The sequence below is a fragment of the Anoplopoma fimbria genome, chromosome 16 (genome assembly GCF_027596085.1).
Source record: "Anoplopoma fimbria isolate UVic2021 breed Golden Eagle Sablefish chromosome 16, Afim_UVic_2022, whole genome shotgun sequence".
NCBI classification, from domain to species: domain Eukaryota; kingdom Metazoa; phylum Chordata; class Actinopteri; order Perciformes; family Anoplopomatidae; genus Anoplopoma; species Anoplopoma fimbria.
The window spans coordinates 2,257,406-2,275,814 of NC_072464.1; the positions used below are offsets into that span (position 1 = coordinate 2,257,406).

At 42.5% G+C, this 18,409-nt stretch overlaps 1 protein-coding gene across 7 annotated transcripts in view; it reads left to right on the forward strand.

Annotated features, from left to right (window-relative positions):
* Positions 1–18,409, forward strand: part of lmo7a (LIM domain 7a) — a 48,882-nt gene that overhangs the window by 3,149 nt on the left and 27,324 nt on the right. For all 7 annotated transcript variants that reach the window (XM_054614891.1, XM_054614890.1, XM_054614895.1 and 4 more), the window contains 3 exons: positions 3,093–3,163; positions 6,106–6,175; positions 11,797–11,903. In XM_054614891.1, the coding sequence (XP_054470866.1) occupies positions 3,093–3,163; positions 6,106–6,175; positions 11,797–11,903 (248 nt within the window). The remainder of the gene's footprint in view (positions 1–3,092; positions 3,164–6,105; positions 6,176–11,796; positions 11,904–18,409) is intronic.

Sequence of the window (18,409 nt, forward strand, 5' to 3'; positions counted from 1 at the left end):
GCGTTGATCCGGGGATGAAATTTGCAATTTTTTTATGTTTTTAATCAATCAAATCAATCAATCTAAGATTATTTTCTCAGAATTGATTTTTGTTTTTGTCCTTAAAATGTCAGGGACTAGGTTGAAATGCCCGTTTTAATATCCCAGAGCCCATGGAGAGATGTTCAGACTTGTTTGTGTTGTTCAATCAACAGGCCAAACCACAAAGACATTGAAATAAAACTGGTTTTCTGGAATTTCTTGTGTTTGTTTGTATGTTTTTTTCCCTCTCATCTATTCAATCACTTCACTGTTGTGACACGGATGTCAAGGTCTTTGACCGCTTTGACACAAAGAGCAGTATTAAGAAGCAGGAATTAAGAAGCGTGCATTCCGCTGCTCTCACGTGAAGCAGGACCTCACACGAGCAGCAGATGAAGTCGATGGTGTCGTCACAGACAGATACTATAGTAGTGGACATCTCTTGAGTCGGATCCCCGAAATATTTGGACAGTGTCCCAGTTGCCCTCCGATGGCCTGTCCTCTGCAGAAGATTTAGGAACAATTAGTGGATGGGGGTGCATGCGCACAAACCTTGAATACTGATTTGCCTCAGTGCCCAGCATGAATAAACAATAGTTGTGGTCACGGACGCAGAGAAAATCCTCAATTCCTCTGGTTATGCATGTTCTACCCAGACATTATTCTTGGGTTCACTGCAATAAATAATAATAATATTTCATTTCACGCATGCATCGTAGCACCTTAAGAGCCCGAAAGGAATTCTGTGGACCACATTCTTGAGGGGAGCGACGGCGGGGTTTGCAACAAGGCAAGCTGTTGTTTTTTTTTTTTTTTTAAATCTCTGCCCCCTCTACCTTAAATCTCCACCGTTAAATCAGAGCAGCAGAATGTTGTTTCAGATTAGGGGTCCAACAGGAAAAAGAGAGAGAGTGGAAGAGAGAGAGGGCACAGCAGGCTGGATCTAAGGGCAGTTAATACCTCTGATGATGATGATAGAGAGAAGAAAACTGCTCTGTTACAGCAGGCTTAGCGTGAGCTTCAGTGGGAGCTCTTCCTCTTCCATGCATTGACTGGGAGATAATATCTTATCTAATAATCTTGATTATTGCATTCACTCTGTTTCTTTTCTCATCAAACCCCTTGAGTGAGCTCCAGTCAAAGAAGGAATCTAGATGATTGCATTGTTTCCACCTGTATTGTTTGTTCGCGTACATGAATCCCAGCCGCATGCACAGAACAGCAGGGGTCAGGATTTCATATGCCAACTGCACTGTGCTGTGAAGTTTGTTTTCTGTCTGTGAATGCAGTATGGGCGTGTGTCTGTGTGTCTGTGTGTCTGTGTGTCTGTGTGTCTGTGTGTGTGTGTGTGTGTGTGTGTGTGTGTGTGTGTGTGTGTGTGTGTGTCTGTGTGTTTGCAGCTTTTCTCGTCTGTCAGTGTTCCCGTTTAGTTTTTTTTCAGCGCCTGCTTAGAATTGTATTTTTGTCAATGAAAGAGGAGCGGGCCAAGATCTCAGTATGTTTTGTAAGCAAAACAAGAAATTCCCAACAATAGCTTGGTCGCATTATGCAAATACAGAGCAACTGCATAGAACATGTCAGAACTTTAATCTCTCATCTATTACAGTATGGTCTAATTCCCTAGGAATGATGGGTATTTGAGGCCATATCAGGTTACCCAGGGTGTGGTCAGAGGTGTAGCAGGACGTAGAAATAATAATAATAGTGTCCTCCTGTCAGTCTGCATAGCTCTGGTTTCTCCTAGCCTCTACAAAATGACGGCCTGTACTTAGCTGTTCCAGTAATTGTCCCAGCTTTTGTCGCTTTCCCTTCAAAGGGAAAAGGCACATCCGACCAAATTTGGTTTGTGAGACCCGTTTGACTTGTTTTGCCTTGAGCGTGTAATAGCCCATGCATAGTCATCTTCCCTGTTGGTAATGTAAATTAAAGACTTAACATCAAACACATGGCAGGGTGTAAGGTCAGTGAAGGGTTTTTCATATTTCATGATGTACACTCAGTAGTCCTAGTTCGTTTGTTTGACATAATATCTCAGAAACTGGTTTCAGTGTAATGTGTGGGGAAAGTCAGGCTGTGGGCCAAGTGATTAGTGTTTGGGACGGATCCAGATCCAGGATGTCTCAAAATGTTTTCCACACATGGGAAAGCATTTGTGAGCCTTCTTTCTTTGCTACTTCTGTAGTTACTAGAACGCAAAAATTGCATGCATCCATGCATTAATGTCTATAAAGTATTTTATTTTAATACACATTAAGATTTTTTTAAAACTATGAATATTTGCTAAAATGATAAATATAGAGGATTGTGCAAAATTGGTAGAAGTATACTCTGATTGTGTTGTGTTTTGTGTTGGATTTAGCAGCTCGGGTGCTGATTGGTCAAGACGTTGATGGTGGAAACATTCCTACAAGCACAAAAGGAAGTTCGTGTTAGGGAGTGGCCATTAGCGTTAACTTGATATCCTATAACAAAGTATGAAAACATGGCCTTTGAAAGGAACTACAGATTGCATGAATGGAAGGCTACAATATGCAGATGTTAAAAACAATGACAGAAGAGTGTTACGTTTATAATCCAGGATGTTTTCTCAGTGTGTCTGATGCATATGTGCATGTGTGTTCGGCTGGATGTCATGCATGCAGCGCCTGCATAATGACTCATGGTGTTCCCACAGTGGTGGTTTGAGATCATGGGAAAGGCATGAGACTACAGCACAGCACTGTGTTCCTGCAGCGCTCTAGATGCCCCCGTAGCCTCGCGGTCCTTGGGCAGCACAGTTTTAGCACAGCTCTCCAGTCTACCAGTGACTTTTAGCACCAAAGCGAGAGGAACGGAGCCTCCCGAGGAATACCTGAACTCTGTCCCCAGAGACACTGTAGGAACTCAAAGGAAATACCTCTGACTTCCTCTAATACTGTTCTCAACATCCTACCTTTCTTCTCCAACCACCCCACCCCACACACACACAAACACACACACCCTAACCCCCGCCTCCTCTCCTCACCCAACCCTTCACACTGTTGCCTTTCTCTGTTTCTCACTGTTTTTGTATCCCTTCATTTCTTTTCCAGGCAGTAACCAAGAAAAAATTCGGGAGCGACGACTTCCGATCGGCGCTGGAGAACGGAGTTCTGCTGTGTGAGTAAGTACTTTCTCCAGGCGCCTCTCTCTCTCTCTCTCTCTCTCTTTCAAGCCATTCATTCCTGTGGAAGCCCTCCTGCTCTCCTCCAGGTTCTGCACTCCAGTGTAAGTGTTGCTGATATTTCCCAGGCAGACCCCCTGCCTGGGTTGCTGTTTGTTTGTCAGCCACATGAAGTGAGCCAGACAGTGTTTCCAGACGGCACAATGGGGCTTGTATTGTGTAGTCATTTGATGCTTCCGGCGTCGGATCTGCCTCTGTGGAATTGTTTGAGGATGGGAATGTGTGATCTATTTCAATAGGAGTTAGTGTTTGACAGATGTTACAGATCTGTTGAGAGACTTCCTTTACTTTTATGAGAAGCCGCGTGGTGAGTGGAGAGAGTTCTGATGAGTTAGAGGAGCAAATCTACGCCATAGTCTGTATATAAGAAGTGACGTCACCCATTGGTTTGTGGACTGCAGTTCTGAAGCCTCGAATTCTGCATTTTGGCCATCGCCATCTTGGATGACAGCCCCCACCACCTTTCATTTTTGCAACCAGTAAACAGAAGTGACCATATTTGGGCTGTGGAGGAGTGATGTAGAGACGCCGTATACGGCTGTGGTAGCGACCTGTAAATCACAGTAAGCCCGCCTTAAAGCATACCCTCCTTTATGGTCTATTTGACTCTAAATGGACCATGATTTACTAAATGAACATCATGCTGTATTGAAAAAGACTTGAAACTAGAGATTGAGACCATAAACTCATGTTTACAATGTTTGCTGAGGGAATAAATCAAGTGAGAAGTAGGGTCAGTTTCTCATAGACTTCTATACAATCTGACTTATTTTTGCAACCAGAAGAGTCGTCCCCTGATGGCTGCAAGAGAATGCAAGTTTAAGGCACTTCATCGTTGACTTCACTTTTCAGAACCGGAGGTTGCTGCCTGATCTACGCAGAATTAGCTTTTGCATCGATTCACCGACTGCTCTTCTAAGAGTTGTAGCTTCTCTACGATAAGCGATGTGTGTGTGTGTGTGTGTGTGTGTGTGTGTGTGTGTGTGTGTGTGTGTGTGTGTGTGTGTGTGTGTGTGTGTGTGTGTGTGTGTGTGTGTGTGTGTGTGTGTGTGTGTGTGTGTGTGTGATAGGGTTAGCATCATGTCCCTTTTTATATGTGTGTGTGTGTGTGTGTGAGTGTGGGCCGCCCCGGTGGATGGACACAGTGATGTGATTTGCACGCATCAGCGAGAAGCTGTAATTACCAGCAGCCCATCTGCTGAATCTGTTCCAAAAACCTCAATCGGCATCGTTTCAAAGGAGGAAGCCCCTCATTCTGCTGATTCGAGCCTGACTCCACTGATTGCTCGCTCTCAAAGAGCAGCGTGGAGACACTTTGGCTCAGGGGGCAGTCCACGTTCTCTCAGCAGGAGGAAGAGGCGGATTGAGATTAAAACCACTTTCACCTAGATGCTCAGCCTCCGTTCCCATTGTGTTGTGGTTATCACAGCTGCTCGGAGAGGAATGTTTAGTGCAGGTCGCACACATGATTACATCCTTCTGGGCTTACATTGTGTGTTATCTGATGAAACATCACCGCTTTCTATTGTTTCACCGCTAAATGACTAACTTAAAATCACATTCTTGGTGCATTCTTTCTATGCATCTATTGTCAACCCATGCAAAGTACACCCCATCCACACACCCCGGTCTGTCGGCTGTGCTGAGAGAGCAGAAGACACACTCTGCAAAAACACACACTTTAACACTTTAACATGTATCCCTTTCCTCAAAACAACAACAGAAAGATTTTTGCACTTTTTATTTGCAGATTAAGACATTACATAAGAAAAACAAATGTTGCAGTGATTAAAAACCCAACAGCATATAATGTTGTTAATATTAGTTGGCCAATCCTGTTTGTCCATCCGTAATGACATCCAATAATATATGTGACAATATAACACTGAAAGGAGCCATTCTGCACATGAGTGTTGTTACTTTTGATGCTACGAGTTCGAGCTGCAACGATTCGTCGATCAATCTGCAACTGTTTTGAATATGAAATAGTCATTTGAGCTGCTTTTCAAGCAAAAAAAGCTAACTTTTGACGGTTCCAGCTTTTGATATGGGAGAATCTTTCTGCCGTTTCTTGTCTTGCATTGAGGTAAATTTAATCATTTAAAGTTTTTTCGTCTCTGGTATGATAAAACAAGACGTTTTATGACGTCACCTTGAGCTCTTATTGGGGCAGGCATTTTTCAGTTTTCTGGTGTCTTACAATATTTCATAGACCAAAATATTATCACACCAATAATCAGCAGAATAATTGTTAATTGTAGCCTTAATGTTGCTGTTACATTTTGCTGTGAATTCCTAGGTGATTTTTTTATTGTAAATGTAAGATGTTGCACCTGTAAAATGTTTACACTGCTGCAGTTTTACTTCAAAGCTTTTTTTACTTACTTTTAAGTAATGTAAAAGTCAATTTAAAGTGAAAGTCAATTTAATTTTAATTTTAATTACAAGTAAATTGACTTTCACTTTAAGTAAAGTAAAAGTTATTTTAATTTGAGGGATTTAGAGTTATTTTCTTTTCTCTTGGTCTAAAGAATCCCTTTCAAAACCCTTTTCAATAACATCGTCATCTATGAAAAACCACAGCATTTTTCTGAGCTGGTCTGTGGTGATTCCTTGTTTGTTGGGGTTGTTCCAGCAGAAGAGGTTATGTTTTAGGAGCCGGGGACCCAGCATGTGTTTACATCACGGTGCAGCACTGGCCATTTACTAAACTGAAGCCAGGTGGCCGCCATTAAAACAGAGTCATAAACACACAACAGGGAGACTTTGCAACACGTTTTGTTCACTCCTTGTTGGTTAGACCAGACTATCCAATGACCAAGTGCTTTCACTTACCCTCTTCCTTTTCCCTGATGTTCTCCCTCTCTTTCTTTTGCTTGCAGTCTGATCAACAAGATCAAGCCTGGTCTCATCAGGAGGGTTAACAGGCTGCCCACACCTATTGCTGGACTGGTAAGTCTCTATTTATTTAGCTTAAATGTAACACAGGGTGTTGCATGTGCATTAGGTGTGAGTGGAGGCATTGATGAATAGGGTAAAATATTTAAAATATTTCACAGATGTCTCTATTAAAGAGCCCCAACTTATTACTAACATTAAGGGAATCATTTTTTTGTATTATAAGTTTTCTGAAACTATCTGTTTAAATATGCAAATAAGGCATTCTCTTCTGAAATATGAGCTAATTTGCATGCATCTCCAGAACAGAAATCTGACCAGTGGATAAAGCCAAGTTCAAAAGTTCTTGTTTCACTCTGTTGACTTATTAGAGACAATGGTTTCAACAGAGTGAATTTTAGTTTAAATTAAAAATGGCTGACTTCCTGTTGGCTTTGCGGTATGGCTCCAAGAGGCTTTTTTAAAAGTGAAATGATTTATATGCCTACCAAATTTCCCACATTTCCATAAAGTTTAAAGGAGGGTGTTTTATACTTTGAAATTGTCCCATATATTTTGCAAGGCACTGTAGGAGAATAGGGTAAAACTAACTAATAGATATCTCCATGAAACTTCCCCAGTTGATTACTTAATATTTTAAGTTTCTGAAATATTGTGTTTAAGTCGGCAAATCTATTTGGGTATTTTGAATGTTATGGAAGCACAGAAGCCCGAAATCTCAAACTGATCAGTGCATGAAAACAACAATGTTTGTACCCGGAGTGTCACCCCTCAAAGGATACATATGCACATATCCTCAACAGCTCATCCTAGTTTTCTTCTGACACAGTTTTGCCTCCTGTTACTAAGGTTGCACAAATCTACAAGCAGCAGTTGAGCTGACTGGTGACAGGTCTGAGGCCCGGCTGCCAATGAGAGAGAGAAGTTTGCCTCAGTGACTTGTCGCTCCTCATATCCGTCCGCACTAATAAGTTCAGCAAACGCGGAGCTGCTTGAAAGGCCACTGGCCGCATTTGAGCGCACCCTAAATATGATGTCTGCCATGCTTGAGGCTGCGTTCAATCAAAGTCATTTCAGACAAAAAAGTCTTTGTGCCGGTGAGGATAATTAAGTTTTTGACTGAGTGACGGGAGGTCAAACGAGGGCATAGTTTGGCTCACCTAACAACCTGTTATTGAATTGGTTCTTCCAAATCTTTTTACCTTTTTTAGACCCGGCAATGTCTTCAAATTGAGGCAGCTCGTGGCAGAGGACTTTTGGGCCACAGTGGTGTAAATGTTTAGGGAGTGTCTGCACACAAGTGCTCGGGAAATAGAGGGTTGAAAACCCTACCTTAAACCCATCCCTCACAAAGCTCTCTCTTGTGGGAGTAATTGAGTCCAGCTGTCTGGAGGAATTACAGAGAACCCCAACCTTAACCCAGCCAGTCTGAGTGTACGGCGCTGGGCTCAGTAACACTCCACATGTTTGGCAAGACAATGACAGGTCTGCAGTAAAAGAAACAGACTGGCATTCATGCTTGACGTCAACAGTAAACACAGTATTTGCAGTAACAAACACTGTGCCATCATATCTGTGTTGTGACATCAATCAAATTTGCTGGCAGTTTTATTTGGACGGTGGTAGTAAAACTGGCTGGACACCTGCTGAGGTAATGAGGTAATGAGTGTCTCCTCCATCGGCAGCGCCGGTGTGGTATAAAAAAAACCTGAAACCACCTGATCATAAATTCTCCAGCGAATGCGAAGGCTCCTGGTTGGCCCGCGGCGTTCAGTTACTGCCAACCACATAGAGAAAAGTGGAGAGCTCTCCAAAAGACAAACATTACTCACTTTCTCTCACTCTGCTGTGTGAGAAAAGCTTTTTCTCCCAAAGTATTCAGTGTTGCTGAGGTTGTCCTCTATCTCCCAACTAGATGAATAACAACGTGTCCGTTCTTTAAGGGGAGGCGCTACAGATTAATAGGATAAAAATAAAATCTACACCCCCACTTGATTGCTTACATTAAGACAATCATTTTTTGTTTCACAAGTTTTCTTGTAATAAATGTATGTTTAAATATGCAAATGATGCATTATCTAATGCAAACATTTGGCAAATGGCAGATCTCTACAGAGGCAAATAGACAAAGCAGGAAAACAAACACCTAAAAGTGCAGTTTTACTTTCCACTTGTCTGAAAGAAGACCTTGACCTTGTTTTAAAATTGGAATTTAGCTGTTTTCTCTGAAATAGTGAAATCATTTAAGCATTAGATGTATATCTTGAGCAAATCATACAGGGTTTGTCTTCATGTATGCTCTTTATGTATGCTAGCCATCTCCACTTAAGGAAACTGGAAAAAAATAATGTTTCTAGCATGCTCAACTTTCTAAATGGCTTGTGGAAGAAAACACTGACAAACAACAAGTGTAATGTGTTTGCAATGTACAATATAACTTGAATCGCTGCTGAATGCATGGCTCTTTTCAAACATGCCTCATTAGCACTCAAACATGAACGTCTCCTACCATTATGGTCGTAACTGATGTCTTAGTGTTGCTATCTGAAAGATTCAGAGCTCAAATATACCCAATGCTTCAGTTGTAGCAGAATAAAAAGCCCTGGGAGAGAAAAGAGAGGGAAAAAATGGAAAATTTAATTTTGGTTTTGCGGAATACTTAGCAACATTGGCTCCAGACCCGGGCCTATTCTTTGGCTTCACTTGTGTCCAAGGGAATGTTTCCCATGTCAGCACACTTCTCCTGCCCGTTGCTGAGCAGTCAGCGAGCTGTGGGTTTGGATCATGGCACCCTGATCGCCCCGGTCCCGCTTTGAGCAGTGCTGAAGCAGGAAGCAGACAGTTGTGTGTTGGGGCGGGCTGCCTACGGGAACAGGGGCCTGGATCTGAGGCCCAGTGGGCCGACTCCAGAGGGAAGGTGTCAAAGAAGACTCCATCAGCATCTTCCCACGGTAAACGCGCTGTAATTGGCATGTTGCTGGATGTTCCCTCGTACACCAACTCCTTGGTGAGTTGAGGTGGCAGTGGGAGGAGATAAACAGACAGTCGCAATGACCCCCCAGGGTGTCTTTACTCCTCTAAATGTCTGTGTAATCATCCCAGCAATGACAGGCATCCAACCGTGTTTTTAGTCACTATGTTTGTGTTGTATGGGTGCGTGTTATGTCTGGATCCGATTGCTGGGGGAAAAGGGGGCGATGTTCTATTGGGTCCGTTTCAGAAGCGGCATCATTTCCAGTATTCCATCTCTTCTTGGTTTTATTGTCACAGGACTTGGAAATGCGTAGCCTGATATTTTAACCATGGCTTTTGCTTGGCGTTTGAAGCGTTGCCAAAAGGGTCAGTTGAGGGTAATTGTAGAGTATACCCATCTTAGAGAAAGAATGCAGTGGAAGAAATAGAGCGACCACACTGGGACCATTAGGGATCTGAATCGGACACCTCACGAGTCGAGTCTTTCCGTCTCTCGGTGCTAAAGTGCTTAAAATCAGGGGGTTCCTCAAGTCCACATGAGAGGATTAGGAGGCTGCTGGATGGGTGAGCATATTTAGCAGGATTATGTGCAGGCACAAGTCAGCACAACATTCCTTCAACATCATTATCTCTGCATGTTCTGGGGCTGGTCGTTAGGGGGCTTTTTCACTGTGTTCATTGTACGTTTTGAAGTTAAATGACATTCATACCTAAGTGATATTAATGATCCTGTTAGATAGGCCTTGATTACATTGGATTGTGGTGAGTCTTGGCTTCCCAAGGGGAAGACAAGGGTTCTGGCAGTAAATAGGGCTCAGTGGTCTTTTATGGCCTCCATTCTTTCAGAAAATAAAAGTCATATCTAGAGCCAGACTAATAAATCATCTGGGCCAATATATCGGTGGCTAATAGCTTTTTATCAGTGCATCTCCGTATGCTTCAGTTGATAAGTTAATAGAAATTACTCTGCAGAAATACCAGCGATTATGTCTGTGTGTCACAGTTACATAGACTGTCCACTAGAGAGAGCTGTCCAGTTTCTTGCACTGTAATATCAGCAAATATTGAGGTCACAATTCTTTTCTTTGGTATATGTGTACATTATGTGAAAGAAATATGAGTATAGGGAAACATATATTGTTATTGTGTGTTATAAACTAAAATAAATCAATGTCGATATCAGCCTAAATATCTAGTAGCCTAGTCTAAAGTTTGAGTCAGGCTTTAATCATATTTAAAATGTAGAGTACCTGCACTTGAAAGTTGCGACATACTAAGGCGAGGCGAGGTTTACTCTGTTGTTTCCGACTGTACATGTTGTATGCATCCAATGACAAGGTCGTAAATCAGGTGTCAATGAAAAACGCACATGTGAAAGATGTCGCAGGGACACATGGTGAGAGAGACGAAGGTCGCACTCACTGTATGCGATAAAAGCTCAACACGTCATTAGCAGTTACTCGACTCTATTCTGCACCTCTCTGGAAATATGCCATCATTATGTCTATTACAAGGAGAAAGCAGAGGGAGAGAAAATCTCTTCTGTGTTATAATGAATAAAGTGTGACCCCAGTGCCTGTTGACAGAGTAGGGGAGGGAGGGGTGGAGGGTGGAGGGTGGAGGGTGATCCTTGGCCTGTAGGGGCCCACGGTGACCCCCAGGGCCCGGCAAAGTGCCGTTAAGGGACAAGCAAGGCTGTTAGTGAGGGACTCCTGCATAGAGAGGTCAACGCTGTCCCTAGCCATTTGCTAATAAGCATGTTTGCCATTTAAATATAGAACTAGCTACCCCTTAATTATTCCAGCCCACGTTGAGGCCATGTGTCATTACATGAAACCCTCTTAAGGAGTTCTGTACCAGTGGAAGTGCCGACTTATAAACAAGACATTTGGGATTAAAACTGGAGAAGTCATAACCCTGGGAAGGAATGGTGTTTTTGTGGTCGAAGATGAGTTTTTAAATGCATGTGTATTTATAGAACAAAATGTCTTTCTGCCATTGTGAATCACTCTCCAGCATATGTGCAAATCATGTGCCCACATATAAAACTGTACGCAATATAAAATGATTGACACAGTGAAGGTCACGCCCATGTCCTCCCGTCGGTTTCTATCAGCCAAGCTCCTGTATCATAGCAACCAAATGTCTCCAAAATACTCCACCTCCCCGCAGATTCCGCAGGTATTCTCGAGTAAAGGGCTTGGCGGGGAGGGGAGGGGACGGTTTCAGGGTGTGAGGACAAGGAGAGCGCAGCAGGCATTTGGCTCCTGTGTGTGTGTGTGTGTGTGTGTGTGTGTGTATGTGCGTGTGCATGTGTGTGAGTTTCTTTACACTGGCATGGCAGGTTGGGTGGGACTTGAGCAAATCTCTGATGTCATCCTTCCTGGTTTGAGGCTGTGTCCCCACCCTAACCCAGCCCACAGGTAGCTTTGCTGCTGTCAGTCAGCTCCTGTCACGCAGCCTCTCCCCTTCCCTCCCCTCCCTTTCCCTCCCCTCCCGCATGTGTGTGTTTGTGTGTGTGTTCTGCACTGGGTCACTTCTTATTTGCCACACACACACGCTCCTCCCCGTCCTGTCTCTGCTCTCTGGCGATTGTGAACTTTGGAAGCAGTGAGGTTAGGCACTGCCAGAGAATTCTTGTGTGATTATTCTTTGCCTCCTGGAGGTGGACAGCCCTCATCTCCGCTCTGTTCTTTGTCCAGGACAACCTCAACGTCTTCCTCAAAGCCTGCAGGAAGCTTGGACTAAAGGAGGCGCAGCTCTTTCACCCGGGAGATCTCCAGGACTTATCCACGAGAGTCACAGTCAAGTAAGTTCTGATCTGATGAGCTTTGTTAATATACTGGCACTACTTGATACCCGTCTTTGACATTCACAGAGTTGATGTCCAACTGATGGTTTTGACTCTTCCTTGATTGAAACAGCTTCTTTTTATGTTTCCATTAATATGCACAGAAAGTATAAACATTTAACTTTCGTACATACAGTTTTTTACGCTATTTTCAGTGTGTATGTATTCTTGTGATGGTTAGCACCTGTCTTTAAAATACGATTGATGAAACTTAACGTGTTGGAAGAAGGAAGCACGTGCTGTCCAGCATTTCTGGTGTTCTGATCTGATCAAGTGGGTTTTTTCTTTTTGGTGCACGTCTAGAAATGACAAAACAATACCAATCATGGATGTCAGAAACATCCAGAAATGTTTTATTTAGAAAGTGCAAAGTGAAAAAGCTCAGCTGGAGCACGAGTTACTGAGCCGGACAAAAAAACGCAGAGACAGTGTTTATACTTTTTGAGTTTCCGACAGTTGCTCTGCTGTCATTTGCGTGCCTGTCAGAGATGCCTGTGGTATGACGAAAAACCTGTTCAGTTTGTTTTAACACAGGTGCGCCTTCAGGAGGGAGTGAGGTAAGGTAGAGTTTAGAGCACAGTCCATCCACAGTGACACTCTCTCTCTGTGGATGTACAGCACTGCTGAGCAAGCACAAAGGAAAAGTGCTTTAGCAGCCCATACCAGCAGGTTGTTAAACTTAAAGCAGATAAGCATGCAATAGCCTATACATCACTTTAGGTGGCAAGAAAATGCTATTAAACTCAGTTTCGATGTCGCCACAATGTTGAGGAACATTTTCCCATGATCCACCCACGACTCTTGTCAGTCATTCTTCAGTTATGCTGACAATGGTGTCGAAACCGCGGCGGTCACAAAAACACACACAGAGGCAGATGTACTGTACACTGGAATATGGACTCTAAATAAACAAATCTGCCTCCCTTTTATAAAGACACACCCTCTCTTTCCCCATAGCAGAGTACACGCTGCCTTAAGACACAGCATAAATACAGTGTCATAAATTGGGTCATAAATACAGAGAGAATTATTTTATTGACCTGTTGCATGATCAAACATTTCCCCTTTCACATAATCTTTTCCCCATGAAATTGGCGCCCTTATTTACTTTTGTTTCAAAATGACATTCACAATGTGGGAAAAAAATGGCGCCCACATTTTTTGCTCTGAAAGCTGAGAAGTAACTAAACAATTTTTACATAATGTTTTTTTTTTTTGCTTGCAATAGTTCGACGGTCCCAGTCCCATTGCTCTGTTGGAGCTGAGTGTACTCACCTCTTTTGCAATCATGTCTCTTGCGAGTGGGGGTTTTGGGGTGGGGTTGGGGTTGTGGGTGGGGGATCACTTTCTATTTTTAGGACCCAGGGGTCACTTTGACAAGCGCTTTTAATAGTGTGTTGTCCCCCCCCCAGTACATTCATTCTCTCCCTGCATGTGGTCCCGAAAGTGCACCTGGGTTTGTGCAAGTCTGAAAATGTGAGGGTGTCTTGCAGTAGAAATCGTGGTTTTGTCACTTTATAAGAGGAAAAGACATGAATTGTATTTTCTTTCTTCGATAGCTGCTGCAGCACACTCTTGCTCACGTCAGAGAGTATCAGGTTCTCTGTTTTTAGATGAACCCCCAGCTGCTGCACCAGTCACTCTTGATGAATTGTATGAAGGGAATCTCTTTAATCAAGTAGATTTTCCTGTCAGTTTTGTTCTTTAATGCAGCATAATTTTCATCGGGCTGAAATGTAGAGATATTTGTGGGCTCAATGTTGTGGTCCCCCCCCCCACACACACACACACACTGCAGTGTTTAGAGAGATGGCACACACACAGAGTAACATGAGGAGTTGATCCCAAACAAGGCTACAGACGAGCACGACCAATGGTTTTATTTCACTGTGGCTTATCAGCAGAGCCTGTAGGCAAATGAGCCAGAGAGAGAGAGAGAGAGAGAGACAGAGAAAGTTGTCTCTATCAGCTGTCTGTGCTCCTGGTGTGTGTCCAACCTCCACTCCCTTAAACCCAGTCTGACAGGTGCTTTGCTCAGCTTCCCTGTTCTCTGTTTCAGCAGCAGTAGGGTTGTCATCCTGTTGGTGCTGTAAGTTTCCTTTACCTGGCAAAGTCCTTCACTGATACATGAAGCAATCAGCTTTGTTCCCCCTCTCTTTTTCTGTTGTTATCAACTTTTACACATTTTAATGTTTCAATTTATTTCATTTTTCTTGCATAAGTTTTGTTGGATTTGAACGTCTTATAGGGAAAGTTATAGTTTCAGGCAGAGTGTAAATATTTTGATTACTAATTCATTAATTTCAGTCATTTATCAAGCAATAACAAAACACGTATTCTGACTTCTCATGTGTGTTTTGTTCTATTTTTTACTGTTGCTTGGGCTAAACAAGATATTCATGATGTCCCCCCCCCATAATTTTTTTACAATTTTGTGACGTTTCAAAGACCAAACTATGGATCGGATTTATTGAGGAAATAATTATTGGTTTCAGCCCTAATCCGCACTAACTTGTATGAAAGGTGCTACACAACAAAAAGACTGATTTATATAAGTATATTTTCTAAATGATTCAACACTAGTTCACTGAAAAAGAAACTCATTGACTTAAGATTGGTCAGTCTTCCTGCAGCTCCATAAGAGAACATGAATCTCACACATTGAGACTTTGTGCTTGAAATCTAGTTATTGGTGAGGTCAGTATCTTTCTTTATGCGTCAAGCTTGAGTCAGTATTGATTAAATTTTAAAGCAAGGTGTGCTGAGAACACAGTTGCATTCATACTGGGCCGCATTATCACGACAGCCATAAAGATTATTGGATGTCCGTGTTGACCTTTGAGCCCTGCGGGTGTTGTAGTATTGGCCTTTCCGCCATCTGGAGCGCATGTTGCTCTATTGCCTCGGGTTGTGAAACCTGCTGTCTGATAAAGACGTTTATCAGCTGCAAACACCTACAACATCAAAATATGTCAAACAAATACATATATATACATGTATGTATAACATGACAAACATGTTCTAATAGAGGAGGAAACTGATAAGAGAGTGTGCTGCTGGCTGACGTGTTCTGGAAGATTTCCTCACATCTTCCACTTATCGCTGAACTATCACCCAACTGCTGGAAACACCCAGCGGAGTCATTGTGACCAGACCAGATTCTGATTCATCACATATGATTCAGCGGCTGCTTTTGACCAACTCTGTCCGTTTAAAACAGCTGCCCAGGAAACAGGGCCTGAGGGCATTGGAGTGCTTCAGATGAGTCGTGGCATCTGAAACTGCTCTATTTAACTCCAGCCACTTCCTTTTAGACACTTAGCTTCCATTCGGAAATTTCAGCAGCATGGAGTTGAGGTCCGACTGGGACCATCAGGCATTCACTCTTAGTTGACATAAAGGAAAACGCTGGAACACACAGAGATTTCCCAAATGACACAAAAGGTCAGCTGATTACTGTACGTATGACCTCTATTAATGTCTGAACAAGGGCTGTTGTCATAGAGATACTGCAGGATATCTGCCTTAGATGTTGGATATTACAGTGTTTATTTGCGGTCATTACACTGTAACTTTACACACTGTGCTGCTGTACTTGTTGTTGCTGAGGGACTCTCATGCTTATTCAGCTTATTTCAGCTGGTAAGCTGCATGAACCTCGGGGTTAACCCTGCACATGCCTACATTAATCAGAGTAGTCAAAGGTGAGTTGAAGCATATCTGATGTCATACTATGATGATGACTTGATGTTGAAAAACTCAGATGCCTCGGAGAACAAGCTATTGTTGGACAGTAAGTACATTTACTCAAGTACTGTATTTATGTACAATTCTGAGGAACTTGCACTTTGCTTTTAAATCTATTTTTACAACTTTACTGTTTTAATTTACTCTCAAAACTCTCATAGCATAGATTTCAACCGCAGCAGGCAGCTGTTTTAGCAAAAGATTAGCTGTAAAAATCCACTGTACACTACCTGCCCAGCACCAGACAGCAGACGACACTGTTATGGACCAGCTGGTGAACATAGAGCAGCATTTAGCAGCTAAAGAGACAGATATTTCCCTCAGGAGTTGGTAGAGACCAAAAACAGAGCTAAAAAAGGATTTCTATTGGACTTGAATTCATCAGGTCCAGGACCATAATCACGACTTCAAATGAATGAAAATGTTGCTCTGTAACTGCCGGATGTGTAGTAAAGCCAGTTCAGTGCTGCTGTTCATGCAGGTTTAAAATATATTTTGCTGATTTTACTTCTGTACTTTAACTTGAGTGTATTCTAAAGTGCAGTACTTTTATCTGTAATGGACTACTTTTACACTGCAGAGTTAATACTTGTATTGAATTAAAGAATCCATGGCTATGAGTCAAGCTTGTGCTCTGTGTCCTCCGGAGAATGACAGAACATATCCCCCGCTGAGAGGAGTCCAAAGTCTCACTCGTTGCCGCCGTTTGATTTTTAAGCAAATTATTGACAAGGGTTGACTGCTTTCCAAACCGAAAAAAAAGGAAATTGCACTGGATCGGCAGGTACATCAAAACAGTCCTTTGAGGAATGTCAATGACCATTTTCAAACAATAGATAAAGAGGAGTGGCTGCGTGGTTTCAATACACAATTTGGATTACGCAATGGCATCCCTGGCTCCGGATCAAATCAAATGTTTGACCAACCTGAAGGAATGTACCGTTTCCTAGACAAATTTGGACTGACTAGGCAGCCTGTTATCAGAATTGTGTGCGTGCGTACTGTTGTTGATGTAGTTTAATGCTCACTGTGACAAAGTCTGCTTGTTTTTAAGTTCATAATGAAAAAGGTGAAAGACGTAGCCCTGTGTCTTAGTAGTTGGGGTGTGGTTCACTGAGCTGGCACCGCACGTTCTGGTTTGGTGGTTTAATATGTGGCACTGCCGTCACTTCCTGTGGCAGATTGTGAAAAGCGAACGAGCGATGATGGTGAGAGGCCAATAAAGTGTCCACACCAAGGAGGCTGTATAAAAAGAAAAGAAAAGGCCAACACAAGGGTTATATTTGTACTGCACTGAGCCTCACAGAGGCTGCAGTTGTCTCTGATTAGTACGGGCCACAATGATGCCCGACACTGTCTTCACCCACAGCTGATTCCTCTGTTCAAACTCTCCCTATTGGTTTTGTCAGGACTACCCGGTGGGACCGGCTGGGTGTCTCATTAATTCCAGAGTATTTGGTTTGAATGAAAACACGTTGGTGAATGCTGCAGAGCAAGTGATCTTCATTGCTGAGGTATGCTTCACATCACACATGCACACCCACACCCACTAATTCAGGGCTTTGGTGCTGGGTTTGTTTGTCTTTGGGATGTTATTGTCTCGGAGCTGCCTCGATCTTGTTGGTGGCCATGCATCGACGGAGACACATCCCATGGTCTCAGTTTGGTCCACGTACAGAGACAGCAGATTTGCCTTGGTCGCAGCCTGCGAAGAGTGATTAAATTAATGGGAAAGATCATTTACTTTGGCTCACCTCATTAAGTTATTTGTCCAATATTTGAAGAGTGGCTTAAGTTTCATCGTTTATATGTGTTTCTTTTTTTCTGGTTGGTTTGTACTGGCAGAACACACTCTTCGACTGCTTCAAGTCAAATGAAATTGTTTGCTTTGGCACAACAGAGTCATGCACTTCAGTCGCCGTATGACAAGATAGAAGTCAATCATCATAATAAAATAATATAAATTAGACACCTGTTTTGTAGTTATTTAAATAGTGGTTTTGATTAGTTTCTTAATAATTGATAAAACTTGTGCATCGAATGATGATTGTTGTTGAGCTGTCGTCCACCTATGCTGCGTTGTGTGGTTGTTTAGCATACAGTGAGTGGCTAACCTGCACAAGTAAGCATGTCTTGTGTCTTTGCATCTCCTCTGGAGGTTAGAAGAAGAAGGATGTCAGTCACCCTTTGACCTCGGCGAGACAGTGCTGATGTGAAAGTCTGAGTAAGCATGCAGAGGTTGAGGCTCAGGACTGAAATGTCTGGCTGGTGGAATCAGTCCAGTTAATTTGTCGAGTTCGAGGCTTTTCTGTCAGAGTACTCACTGAAAGCAGGTAAACATTGGCTGATAGGAGTCAGCTGTAACCCATTTGTGTCTGCAACTGAAATGTTACATATTATATTTTAGACTGATAAAACAATAGTCCCATGTGCCCAAACACTAAATATAGTACGATGATCTCATAAATCTCATAAATACAATGAGCAAAATCAAGTATTTGGTAAATCACAATAACAAGTTCAATAAATGCAGTATAAAACATCATATGGCAGACATTTAATAATCAAAAAGTTAGCTCTTTGACTAATTTTCCAAGATTCATAACTTTAACTGTTGTGTGATTTTTCATGTGATCTAAAAATTTGCAAAGTTGTACTGTTAGATACTTGCTCAACGTATGCTCACACCAGATTTCAAAACATAACACCAATCAGAA